Genomic DNA, 14,357 nt, shown 5'->3' on the forward strand with positions numbered 1-14,357 from the left:
CACGTCCTCTCTTAGCTGCGCTTAACCTGGTTCCTCAACCCTCCGCGGCCACTCCTCGTTTCCAGCTCCTGCTGCATGTAGCATCCATTATTCGACGTGGCGATTGTACTGCACTTCACTGCACATGATCTACCCTGCTGATGATCTTAGCTGCTTGGCTCTTTGAATTACCTCTCCACAAGATACCCATCCTACTGGGTGTTCTGTTTGCTGTACATTTCTGTACTTGTTCATTGACTCAATGCATTTGTAAGAAGGCCAAGGATGCCCGCTAAGCAGAAATAAATAGGTGTGGAGTTAGTCTGCAGGAGAAACAGGTGTAAAGTGATACTGGAGCTGTGTACTTCACAGATAAGAAACCTTTTATTTCTCACTGACTGACTTCTCAGTGCTATCTTAACATTTTCATGTAGTGTGTTCACTGCTGTGCTGCCCATTTGTTGTTATGCCCGTGGTCATTGTTGCCTGAGATCCAAATGTCGATTCCTTCTGCAGATATACGAAGCTGAAGATTCAGCGTCAGTGTGTGTGCCATCAAACAAGGACACCTGTTTCCAAGTCTGCGATCTCTTACCCATTGCTGTGTCGTAGGAATTCGGGAAGCTCTTATCTGTTCTCTGCCGCATGAAGACCCAAGTGTTGTTCACAAAGTTGCATTCGATGATTTTGTTGTCGTACTGCTTCAGATCTTTTGTCACCTGTTCAGGAAATATGTAAATTGATTAATACACAGCACTTGCCATTTGAGCACCTCATAGTCTCTACTTTTCTCTAAAAAAGCACTGCAGAGACTGTCACACTGTAAGTACACACAGCTGCCATATTGCTCACAAAAACCATGATCCAAACAGGAGATCTGAGGAAGAAGAAGGGTATTACTGAAACAGCCTTCACAACTCTGCACCCTTGATTTGCACACTACAGATGAGAGAGATGAAATGAGACACAGAGGAGCTTGAGGCGGTGGAAATTCGAAAGGATGACAACACTGCCCAAGCCTCCCCAGCTGGAGAACAAACTAAAGAAAAATGTTGTGTACAAGAATAGACACCTGGAGGGACGTTTCCGAAGGCCGTAACTGCCCACATCTCTCATGTGCTAAAATGGCATACAGTCTTGCAAACGTTTTCAGACCCTTGCATAGTTTTCACATTTTTCCTATTTAAAGCTTGCAGTCATTGGGGGCACAAAACTACCTTAATGAGAGAACAATTAGTTGAGAGGCCCCCTGTCTGTTTCCAGTAATAGTGGTTTCCATCATTCCAGAATAATAACAACTATCTCTGTGTGTTTCCTTCGTCAAGTGGCGAATTTCGAGCAAAGAATCAACCATGAAGATCAAGGAGCTTTTAAACCAAGTCAGGGATAAAGTCATTGAAAAGCACAGATCTGAAGAAAAAAGCAAAAGAAATATCAAAGATTCCTGTTGGCACAGTCTACTCAATCCTCTAGAAATGGAAGATGCATTACACCACCCAGACACTGCCAAGATCAGGCCGTCCCGTCCAAACAAACAGCCAGGCAAGGAGGAAACTGGTGAGGGGGGGGGCACTGCGAGACCACACAGCCACTCAGTAAGAGCTCCAGAGAAACGGGAGCAAACAGGAGCAAAGCACAGGGAAATACTACAGGAAAACCTGTTCCAGTCTGCTAATGGGGGAATCAGAAAGTAAACTTATTCAATGCATAAGGCCCAAGCTACAATGGAGAGGCTTAAGAATGAGAAAATAAATGCTCTTGAGGGTCCCAGTGAATCCCATTGAGAATTTATGCAAAGACTTCAGAGGGCTTGATCATGAGAAGAATAAGCAAAAATTATACCAAATCAGCATGCAGAGTTGGCAGAGGCCTATCCAAAAATACTTGCAGAAATAATGGCTGCCAAAGATGCCTCCACCAAATATTGACTTCATGGGTGTGAATACTTATGCAATCAACTTTTTTCAGTTTTGGGGACTCTCCTCCACCACCACCAGTGTGCAGCCCCACCTGGATGATGTAATGGCAGTCCTCTCCCCACACACCAGCTCTCCGTCGGAAGGAGAACAGAGTGATGAAGCCAGTTCAGAGATGGGGATTATTAGGAGACCACGACTGGTAAAGGCCAGGGGCAAATTTGGCCAGAATGCCGGGGTAACACCCCTACTGTTTTCAAGAAACGCCCTGGGATTTTTAATGACCACAGCGGGTCAGGACCTCGGTTTTACGTCTTATCCGAAGGACGGCGCCTGTTTACAGTACCGCGTCCCCGTCACTATACTGGGGTATGAAGACCCACACAGACTGCAGGGTGAGCGCCCCCTGCTGGCCCCACTAACACCTCTTCCAGCAGCAACCTTAGTTTTTTCCCCAGGAGGTCTCCCACCCAGGTACTGACCAGGCTCAAACTGCTGAGCGTCAGTGGGCTGACAGTTGTGGGTTGCAGGATGATATGGCTGCTGACTGCTATTCCACTCCTGTAACTGGTATCCCCTACAGCAGTGGTCCCAGTCCTGGTCTTGGCCAGCAGGTGTGTGGCTCACCAGAACCAGGACTGGGAACCACTGACCTACAGGATGCGATCAAGTCTGTGTAACATCAGGAAATCTGCAATCAAGCTGGACACTAATGCGTCTTCATATCGGTACATAGTGCAACGGGAGGAATTCATTATCAGAAATATTCTCCCTAGCGTCGTCATGAGGTTCAGCTCAATAACATTTTCTAGGTGTGCCACTGAAAATAAATGAAATACTGGCCGAATGATTCAGTCAATTAATCAGCATTACGGCACTCTGCACAATGATGTCATGTCGATAACACCTAATAGATCATAAAAGGGCGACATGTCTGCCTTCTGCCCAAAAGTACCCGGACTTTCATCACTTTGGCACAGCCAGCACATTCATTATAGATGTACTTGCATTCCTTTTAGCATTCGCATTACAGGAACTTCAGATCTTTCTGTTCAAAGCAGACCCAAATGCCATCAGTTAATGATGTTACACACGCTGTAGCCTGAGCATGTCAGACACCTCAAAATTACTTCAAAATGTCATGAAAAACATGGTAATAATGCTAATTAAAACAAAGCATTACCAACATTGTTATACTTGTCATATGTTTTCTGTGAAATAATTAAAACAAAATAATAATAATGTCTGATGTCAGATTTATTTTAGAGAAAAGTAAAAGAAGCAGGTTATAAAAAGTACAGGGAGATAAAGCTATATCGAGCCGGTGGACGGGTTTTTATCTGCCGTTTTGTCTGAGAACCCCTGGCCATACCTGTGTTATGCTGGTGTCCTCTGCTAAGACCTACTGATTTGGTGAAACATCAAGAGATCGGTGCAGGTTTTTGCATCAGTTTAGGCATGTAAACGAATCGAGTAAGCAGGTGCGTCATTTTCGCACTGAACAGAAGCCCCATTTTATCGCTCTCGGCAGATGGTTTAGAAGTAAAAACAGGAACCGCACAGCAGGGCAGCTTGGAGAGGGGCAGTGGCCAGTCCAGAAAGGCCGTGCTTGGCTGGCCTGTGTGGCGCGACGGAGCTGCCAGGACAGCACTGCGTTTGGCACTTGTGCCTTTGCAACAAACCGAAAGCCTCCCCGCTCCTGGAGAGACAGGCATCTGTGCTGACGAGCCTGAGGTATGCACACTCCTTAAAAGCCAAAACTGCACTGCTGAGAGAGAGAGAGTAAATATAGAATTTCTCAGTCTTCGCAGGAGAAATTTCACTGAAGCATATGCTGCAATGAGTAGGCTTTAAAACTCCTCATTTTAAAGAATAATCAATGATAAGCAGCAGGAGATATGCAATTGTTCCCACATTGTGGACTAGGTCTTATTTTGACAGCAGGACGCCCAATACATTTTCTCGATGTGATCAATTCTGAAGTCGACACAGGGGTGTTTCACACTTGTTTAACTGACTGAAAGGATGAAATTGGCATGGGACGAAACTGTTAGGAAAACGGTTTTGGGCCTGGGCTCTGTAGCATGGCTGGGGGATCTGAATTCGGACTCTGAACTTCCCCGATTGGGCCTGGAATACCACAAGAGACCGTGCACAACTGGCTGAGGCCCACTGGGCTGGGTGGCTTCAAAGCTGGAAATGGGTCCTTTATAAAATGTGTGCTTTTGCTGTGCAATTCAGGCCTCCTGCCAGGCTGCACAGCACTGCTCGAAGGCCCTACCCAGGGCGAGCTTCAGTCCTCTGCCTTGCCCTCACCTCTGCTGCCTGCGCTGTACACTTGCAAGGTGAGAGGGACTCGGCACTTCTGCATGCTTACAGCAGGGTGACACACTCATGAGCTATTCCCGAGGCAGATGTGATCAGAGTGTACTTCATGTGGGCCACTCAAACCATAAATTATTAAAAATTACTAGGTACAACTATTGACGTAGCATTTGTGCTGCTTTGCATTTTTTACAACTACTGTAGATATCCGCATTTAAAATTCAATTAGCAGTCGTGTACTTCACTAGATGTTCCTGTCAATCTGTGAGAGCTGTGATATCGTCATCCAGGAGCACAGTGACTGGACAGAGGCAGAGATCCACAGAGACTGCATGTTTCTGCGAAGCTGCTACAGTAACACCACTCAGAGGGCCTGCTTCCTGTGTGGGGATACAAGGTGAGAACTGAACTCTGTCTGCAAGCGACTAACTCACAGGCCAGACGCACGAGCCTGGCAGTCTGGACCTGGCCCATGCGTGGTGTATTTGACAGCCCTGCCTTAAGAGCGCATGTAAACCGTGCAGTCATACGTTACCTCTGCCAAAAAAAGACAGACGGGTTAATCTTTTCTCTTTAAGGTTTTACTAAGGTCCGGACTTGACTTTAAATTTCAATCAGGGTAGTTTTAATCTGTCCAATAGGTTAGTATTATGATAACACAGTAGAGTCTGAAACTTTAGAATTCAGTTGTCGTTACTGAAGGTGACCTCAGTCTACAAATGCTACATACAGAATACAGAAATACTTCACCTCATTGTTTCTATACAGCTGGATAGATCGAGTTCTCTATGATTTTTGTAACTAATAAGAGCACCAGACTTAAGTCACTCTCTTCAGCACAATTTCTTTAGGTGGACAAAAGCAGTTCTCCCCGAGCACTTCCTGACCATTTTCACATTAAAAAGTAAAAAAAAAAAAAAAACTGCTGTCACTAGGAAGAAAATGAAATAAATAACTGAGTTCAATTCCATCAGTCTTCAGTGGAAAAACTGAAAATATTACTGCCAGTGAAGTCACTTTTATTTCATCTTTGACTTAATAATATTCGGTGCAAAGTCCAGAAATGTTTTCCACCGCTTCAGTGCATTTTAATAAGTTTCTCAGATGCATAATGGAGAAATCCTGTGGCATTCTTCATATAATAACTTGCCAGCAGTATACCTGACTAGAATACACACCAGAAGTGCTTCATCTCCACATTTCTATCAGGCTGTTTAATGAAACAGAAACTATACTGTACCCCAATGTGGTTTAAAAAAGCCTTTCATTACCTTGTATGTTTGCAGCAGATTAAGTGAACTGCATATGTTTAATGTATATCACATTATAGAAATGTTTGTGGGACGTATTCACTTGCCAAAAACGGTATTTTGTGGTTGAAATGAGCTTCATAACATCACAACAGTGTTTTTTGCTATTGTAAATGGGTAACTGTGAAACTAAAAATACTTTAAAAGCAACACTCAAACAATGTCATTCACAGTTTCCTCTCAAGCTAACAACAAAGCCTCTTCTTGTCAGACAGTGGAATTTGATACGGGATGATGCATTTACACCATCTTAGTTCATGAAACACATTGCTACAATTTCAGATGAAGCAGGGCAAACAGCATGTTTTTATCTGATCCCATTAGAGTTAATTGTTACAGATTCCCTAATTTGTTTCTAGACTGATGTAAAGGAACTTAATGCCTCTGCGATTAAAGGGATCTTTTATGTGTACAGATTTGAAAGAAAGAGATCAAATAACTCAATAACCAAAGTAAGAATAGTTCTTGTGTGTTTTAGGATAGACAGCTCCCTTTTTAATTGAAGGAGGCCTTTCAGTACTGCAGGCTACTGTTCTGCAAAGACAGAAACCACTGTACCTAACCTAACCAACCAAAAGACTGCCCACATGGCTCAATTAGCAGTCAAGATCTGACAGCCAGCCCGCACATAGCAAACTTCAGTTCAGTATCACTGTGCATTAAATGCATTTTTAAAAACATGTTTTTTAAAAATGTGTTTATAAAATAATTTGTATCACAGATTTATACATATAACACATTATAGAAATTTGTCATAAAGATGTAAGACGTGTTGTATGTTTATAGTGAAGACTGAGAAACCAACTGCTTTTTCAAAGGCATTTTTCAGGGAAGATGGTCTTATCAAAATACTATCTGCTGAACTGGAACAACAGAATACCTATAATCCTCCTGTGAGTAAAATGTTACAACATACTGTACCAAACACAGTAATATTATGAAATATTATGAACCCTGTTTTACTACTGCAAACTCTTAAATGAAGTACTTGTATTTTGTAACAATATAGTGTATTTTAGGATGCCTTTCATGTCAAAGCATCTCAAAATACCTAAAAATTGAAACAAAAAAGAAAACAATTCTACCAGAGGTAAAACAAGATATTATGACACAGATACAAATCCAACATGACGTAGAGTTTATTTGTTTACCCTATGTCACCCTTCATTTCTTTACTGCCTGTCCTTCATAAGTGTTGGGTCAAGCTGTGTGTGATGTCCCTAGATTGCTGTGATCTTGACTATCAAGCTGATCTTGAAAGCTGAATGAGAGGAAAGTGCAGAAGCAAATGGCCTGATCTGATAGTTCTTACACACTTCTGATCTACTGGATTGACTAATGACTGCAGCACATAACACAGACACAACACCAAGAGAGAGTGACACTTACACACATTTAACATGTATAGAGAAAAGCAATTAAAAGCTGGGAAACAGATGGCACAAAAACCCACCTGAAATACTTCAACCAAGACAGTGTTCATTGAGTTGTTGGTCTTGGCACAATTGTTACATAGAAGCCTAACCATTTTCAAATTTGGAACCAGTGTTTATTCTGTTTTATACCCCTCACAACTTGTGATTCACAACTGTTAGCACTCGGTTGAAAACTATCGTTTTCTCGGCAGAACGAGGACTGGAGCGCACACTCCTACAACACCTGCTGTTTTAGCCACTTGCCATTTGACTCATGGCAAACTCAGTGGCACATCGCTTGCTGATGTCACTGCCAGCTCACAGAGGCCTGAGCCCACTGTGGGGAAAGATGATCACAGCTGGCTAATGGCAAAACACAGGCATCTGGACCATCAGACTCAACATGCGCTTACTAAACGCCTATGGAGTTTCAGGGTATTTTTTAAAATAAAAAACAAGACAGAACCTCCTAATCTGCCAGGGCGAATACACTACTTTGCAATCATTCACGCACTCAGAGCACAAGGATGAAATGGTTGGGATGATTTAAAAAAACAACAAGAACACAGGCCACTACTTCACCAAATGGTAGCACAGAAAAGGTTCTTAAATCATTTACTTTCTTTTTAAAACTTGGGCAGGGCACGTGGGTATCACTCTACACATATTTGTAAAGCACTCTACATATAACCTGTTACACTGTAGCAAAGCCCACCATTAAAATATGCATACAGTACGTGAAAAAGAACTGACAGAAATGTGTTACATTTTCTCTGAGAATGAATTTCAGAGATTCACTCAAAAGCAGCAGAATTATAGCACACTGGGAGAATGATACAAAGAACAGACACAGCTGAGGTCTAATACATTAGGTCCCAAGACACTGAATACAGCTCTGAAAAACAGCTGACTGCCAGGTGATCTGTCAGAAATCTCAAGTCTCAAAACCATGATCACTACAATATTTATGCATTTCCCTCGTCACAAAACGCAGAATCTTGACATTTTTTACCACTTAGTCATGAAAAATATGGTTATATCAAAAGAAATCTTGAGAAATCACTCTGTAATCTAGTTTAAATGAAGCAGTGGTACATAGCTACAAAGGAAGAAGTAATGATTTATTCCATGCTGAAAAGAGAAGAAAAGAAACGCAACATTTTGGGCTGTGGAGCCTTCTTCAGGTGTGTCTTTTCTTCTCTTTTCAGCAGGGAATAAACCTTTACTTGTTCCTTTGTAGCCTAGGCATGCCGACGCAGCTCCCTACTTGCACATCGTTGCTGTCATTCTGGGAATACTCCACAAATGAATGGGGTCCCAGTTAAACTCCATGGGACACACACCTATCATCAGACTGGTTTATCTGGTTATGCTCTGGTACCAGCAGATTCCTGTCTCTGTCCCTATTGTGTGGTCACAGACTAAGGAATATTTAGTGGAAACGATACTTTTGAGCAACAAAAACCATCAACATTCTACATGTTGAAAATGTGCTTGATTCACCCCTAAAGATGTTTGTCTGATTTTCGCAATTAAGGGCTAATTTCAGAAAGCACCTCTGTCACATGCCTCTGAAAAAGGAATATAAACTTAGTGTCATGTAATAAAAAGGAACACTTACTCAATTTTCTAAAATTAGCCTCCTGAAAGATTTATATGGCACTTCCAAACTTTGTGCGTGTTGTTTAATCAGGGGAAAAACAATAGAAATTTGGCATGATGGTAATAATTTCAGAATATGAATATGGCCCCAAGTGTGTTCCTCCTGAGATATAAAACATACAAGATAATACGGTTTAATACTAAACGGCTGTAATAAAGGAGCTCAAAATGCGAAACATACTCACTTTATGTCCCCCTGGAAAACTAAACATTTTCTGCTTCTCCTCAGGTGACACTCACTGGCATAAATAGATATGAAATGAACTGTTCTCATATATGTAAAACAGACACACCATGGTACACTGCCTCAGCCTTCCAAGCAAGCACCTCAATCGCTGCTAAATTAACAGTAATTCACATAAGTGCCAGTGGGTATGATGAGGGTGAAACAGTCAGCGTTTTGACCCAGCTCATTTCACTTCCAGTGCCTCGGGATCCATGCGTGAACTCGGCCGCCCGCTGGCTTCCAGTTCATTGCGAGTCACGATGAGGAAGGGAAGCACGCTTTCTGGGTGAAAAAGCCGTGCCCTTTACAACGGCTCAGCTGTCGATATGGGTTTTTCTAATAAGAGTTCTTGAAAAACCAAGGAGAACTCCACATGACCTCCATTTGTAGAATGTGAAACCTGCTAAGTATAATTTAATGAATTTCAAAGAAGAGGTACTCTCCATATCTGCCCTCATTAGGCAGGTACAAGTAACCATATTAAATTACTATACGCAGCGTAAGATACATCGGAAACAGTGAAACATATTACTAATAAGGAAAAAAGAAGGTCAGCATAATGCATAATACTGTATTAAAGAAGACACAATAAGATCTCACAGTGGTTTTCCTGTTGAAGACATTACCAGTATGATGCATGTGGAATAAAGAGCAGTGCAAATCGTTGACTTTATATGCAACTTAACTGACAAAACAGCCTGCAAGAGCAATCTTGAATAATTCTGTTCTAACTAATGGGTGAAAGACCTGGCTAACTAACAATGTGTGCTTACGTCTACAAAGTTCTTTTTTAGCATGACATTGACATTGCTGCAGGCGGCACTGAAGATGGGAATGCATTGTCTGACAAAGCCTCAGTGGTACTGGAGGACTCAAAGACAGGTGACATTCCCAACAGACAGACAGGGAGGGGAACCGTCAAGGTCAGATACTGCTTCTTCGCTGCATGCAATTGATTGCCAGGATGCATAAATAACAGGGAAAGTAAACCATTGTCAGTTCCCCCAGAAGGCATTTAAAAAGTAAAGACAGTCTATATGAAAACCACCTGATTCCATTCTAACTGGGAAGGCAAACGAGGGTCTTATTTTGCTGGAGCTGATATTGTTTTTTTTCTTGAAAGAGCTGGATGAGATCCTCAGATCAATTAGCTACTAAAAGCCAAACGAACCAGATGGGCCAAACTGCCTCCTGTCGTTTGTAACCTTTCTTATTAAATGGATGCAGCATGTCTTTGTTTCTCTTTTAGGGGGGCACTCACATGAATGGCACATAATGTATAAAAGGTTTAGGCCTTGAAACATTTTCCCAAAGAGCTATTCGATTTTATTTCAAGAGAATACAATGAAATGTGTAGCCTTCAACAACAAAAACTCTAACGAGGAAATATTTTACAAAAATGTATTAATATTCTTATGGCAGTGACCTTGAATGATAACATATCATTCTGCTGGTTTATGAGAAAGGAACAGGAATATATAGGCAGGAGAAGGATTCTGACTGTCAGAGTAGGGCTTCCTCAAGAAACAATATGAATCAGTTGAAAGCTGGAAAGTGCAAGGGGATGAAATGAAAAATTCTCAATAAAAGTCTGACAAAATTCTGTCAGTGAAATTCAAAGAATGAATTGATGAACGTGAAATGATGCTATATTCTGTAAAAAAGCATATTCTTATTCCACCCGCAGTTTCCCGATTAAAACGGCCTGCCAGTTTGAAGGTGTGAGCTTGCATGTTTCCAAGGAGGCTCCTGCTTGAACCCTGTCAAACTGCCTCTGAATCACGGAGCTCGGAGATGAAGAAAGAGAGGACTTGCGCTCGGCTGGCGCCCGCAGTCTCACCTTCATTTGTGAAAAGGGTCTGTCATAGCTGCCAACGTACAGCAGTCCAACCGTCTGGGGGAGCAACCTGTTATTAAATAAAAACACATTTTAATTGACGTCACTGGACTTCCTTTGGACATTCTAACACATTTCAAAATCTAAACTGAAATCTTCTTTCTATTAAACCTCTTAAATCTAAAATATGACTTCACATGTCCTGCTAATGATGATTTTTTGCTCTTAGTAGTAGCCAAAACTAATGACTATAAAAGTTTCTACTGTACGAACACTCTTGTGGTACCATTATTTAGTTTAAAAATTACAGTTGGAATTACAGGTGGAAAATTACAGTTCATCTTCACAGAAGTCATTTTACGATAAGCAACAAACAGCAAATATGACATTTTTAATGTGATTACAGCTGTACAATAGAGTCCATTTGTGTGGGTATAACAGCAGGTGTGACCTTCACCGAGTTTCAGACTGGAAAAAGCTTCAGCACCTCATCTGGCCTGAACTGTGCATCGTGGCATGTGTGTGACGAGTCTCTGGTTTAATGAGTGTCGGCCCTGCCAAGCTGTCAGTCTTGCCTGGAGATACACATGGTGCTGCATGATTGTACTGGGACTCCATTGGCTGGAAATGATTTCCCTTAGGGTGCCGGAGCTGCTTTTAATGAGCAAGAAACCCAGAGAGGCCAGGTACAGGCCTGCTGTTGTGAGCCCCATCCTCTCGGGTTCAGTCCCTCAGCACCACTGAGCCGTGCAGCCCAAAGGTGAAGAGAGGATCTTATTAGAATTTCCAGATCGATACCGGTCAGGCCTTCTCATTCATGTCTATTGCAACGGCACAGGGACACTTGAGCAGATCATTTCTTGTGGGGGAGAAGCCAACATCGGTGCCAGTCCGAATTTAAAACCTTCAACGCGATGGTACTGTTTCATACTTATGCAGTGCTTTTGTTTTAACACTCATAAAAACATCAACTACATCTGATGTTCAGAAGGAAAAAGCAAATAAAGGGAATCTGATATTGTGAATCTAAAATGTCACCAAATTACAGCGATTGGTGAGTCATAAATTAACAGTTCTGTCACACTGCAGCTATGCAGCATGACTGTTCTAGGGTATACATGAAGGCTCTGTACTAATTTTACTTTCAAATAATGAAACAAACATCCGTATTTCTTAAAAAAGGCAAAAGATTATTTTAAGGAAACTTTTTTTTTACATAGATTAATTTGCTTGAAGTTAATAATTTTCAAAGGCAATCAAAGGCGTTTTCTGGGTGCTATAATTGAATGTGTATTACACTGAAGAAAATAAGGGGTTATGGTTCCACACTACAAGTGAGAGACTGGATTGTCCACAAACACACATCTCTTGACATTTTAATAGTTGTGGGTTGTTCTGGATCCAGTGAAGAGAAAAGTGTTCATTCATGCCATGCTTAGTCATATAACAACCCTTTTTATCTCCCCAGAACACTCGGAAGAGCAGTCATTATAGGACTGCTGCAGTACGTAGCACTTCCTACTTAATAATCATGGGGTCCGACAGGAAAGCAAAATGGGATTTCAGCTCACTTGCACACACAAAAATAACCTCAAAACAATTTTACATGCTCAGTTTTCCTCAGTCTGCCAACATAAAAGACTATGGGACATTTCAAAAAGCCATGCAATTATCCATTTCTGATTATTTTTAAAAAATAAATCTAAAATAAATGGTCACATCTATTTATAGACCACGTGGCACGGACTGATTACCACAAATACATCTTGCATGATACGACAAAAGCTTTTTATACTCTGAATTGATTTTTTCCAGCTGTGGCATTAGGTGGCACACAGTTGTGTCCACAAATGCAAGATCCTTGGCTAATAATTGAAGCCACTTGAGAGTGTCAGAACGGTCATTATCTTCTCATACCATGTATGTTGTGTGTCCAACATAACCTGCATATATGACAACTAGTGTGTGATCAGAGGAGCCTTTTTTCCAGCTCTGATCATGTTGATTTTATGACAACACTTCAGAATACGTCTATCTTAGGGAAAAGGCTGAGAGGTGAAGAGAACAGAGTGTGTGGGAAGGCTTTTGAAATGATGAGCTCTGTCTCAAATCTGTAACTCGATTGTTTTCATTCAGGTACTGCACATCGCCGCAAACTCTCTGCTTTTCTGGAACGAGACCTTGGCCTCCAGCTAATCGCAGAGCACCATACAGATCTCCTTTTTTTCCAAAGGTTTACCGATTTGAAACCCCTGCATTTAGAGAAGGGCAACGCAGGCGTGGGATCGATCGATGAGCACCGGCAGGCAGGGAGTGAGGCTCCCGGCCCACATCGCCTGCAGCGTCTGCGCTCAGACTGCCCCGTGTGTGGCAGCCTGCTGAGCCAGCGCCGCGCCTGAGCCAAGGGAAAGGTCAGGAGGACTCGGAGACGGCAAGCTGGGGCCCAGGAACATCGATCACGCGTTACAGTAATAGGGCTGGGGGTGGTGAAGGACACCAATTCTCTTTCCACTCCTACTTCAGACCTGAACTCGGGTCCTCCTTAGGCCACACAATCGAATGAGGTGGCTTCAGCGAAACCCTAGAGCAGACATTAATCAGCTCGAGCCACAGCATCCTCAAATATTTCAGCGGCATTCATGGGACCAAGATGGAATTTAAGGGCAGGAACAACTGGGGTCCGAAGAACACAATGGTCTAAAAATAAGGGAACAGGCCTTTACTGCTGTCGGCGCCACTGAACTGGCCGAAAGATCATGTGAAAAATACCGCCGCAGCTTTTAAATGGATTACAACGAACTCGGCACTCTGTCTAGCAAGACACAGATTTTAAAAAATATACTTCAATTAGAAAAGAAATACAGATGGCACTTCATCTTCATAAGCACACATTAAAACGTACAAATCATTTTTACATAATCTTAATATGTGAAAATTAGCTATGGGTTCCATGAGAGAATGAAATACATAAATATTTTACCACTACAGGCTGTATTACAACGATTGAATGTGATTTACAGCCCTTTAACAGTTGTTAATAGGATTCCAGCAAGCTGTAAAGCCTGCCTGCTCCACTGAGAGGTCTGAACTCCTGCACAGTGCTCTCCCAGGAGGACTATGACAGGAGTGACTCAACACTACTGAAAGCATCAAACTGAGGACACAACACAGAACAGAGGTTTAACACAACGAGGCCCAGCAGAAAGATTACTAGTCCGATGTGAAATTAAACCTGCAGAAAAAAGAGACATCCCTCATGCCAAGACGTTAAAAAACAAAAAGTTGTTTTGAAATAACAGATACACTGACATGATTCCAATATGTATTTCAAAACTCAGCATTTTGAAATACGCATTTACCATACATGGTCTTGATACTACAAAGATTTAATGTTGTAATGTAGCAATAGCTGAGCATTGCAACTGTTGCAAAAAACAGGAAAATATTTTTCACATGCTTCAACGCTATCAGAATATTTGATTATTATGATAATAATAAACATTCTTACACCTAGAAGGGAAGTAAAATCATCAATCAAAGACTTTTCTCTCTTTGGGGTAGAGAAAGAATCAAATTCCTGAACCCATAACACACGATTAGTCTAGGTTATGGATGAAATCAGACAATTTGCTGCAACACATAAGCAAATACGCCATGATAATTGGCATAAGGCACTGGGATTTTATA

The 14,357-nt window shown here is 41.8% G+C and overlaps 1 protein-coding gene across 1 annotated transcript in view; it reads right to left on the reverse strand.

Annotated features, from left to right (window-relative positions):
- The window catches only part of rngtt (RNA guanylyltransferase and 5'-phosphatase), a 169,105-nt gene that overhangs the window by 2,619 nt on the left and 152,129 nt on the right, over window positions 1–14,357 (reverse strand). The window contains exons 14-15 of the mRNA XM_088626745.1: window positions 10,674–10,740; window positions 575–698 (exon numbers count right to left, since the gene is read on the reverse strand). Of these exons, the coding sequence (XP_088482871.1) occupies window positions 575–698; window positions 10,674–10,740 (191 nt within the window). The remainder of the gene's footprint in view (window positions 1–574; window positions 699–10,673; window positions 10,741–14,357) is intronic.

This window comes from Lepisosteus platostomus, chromosome 3, assembly GCF_059453375.1.
Source record: "Lepisosteus platostomus isolate fLepPlt1 chromosome 3, fLepPlt1.hap1, whole genome shotgun sequence".
Taxonomy (NCBI): domain Eukaryota; kingdom Metazoa; phylum Chordata; class Actinopteri; order Semionotiformes; family Lepisosteidae; genus Lepisosteus; species Lepisosteus platostomus.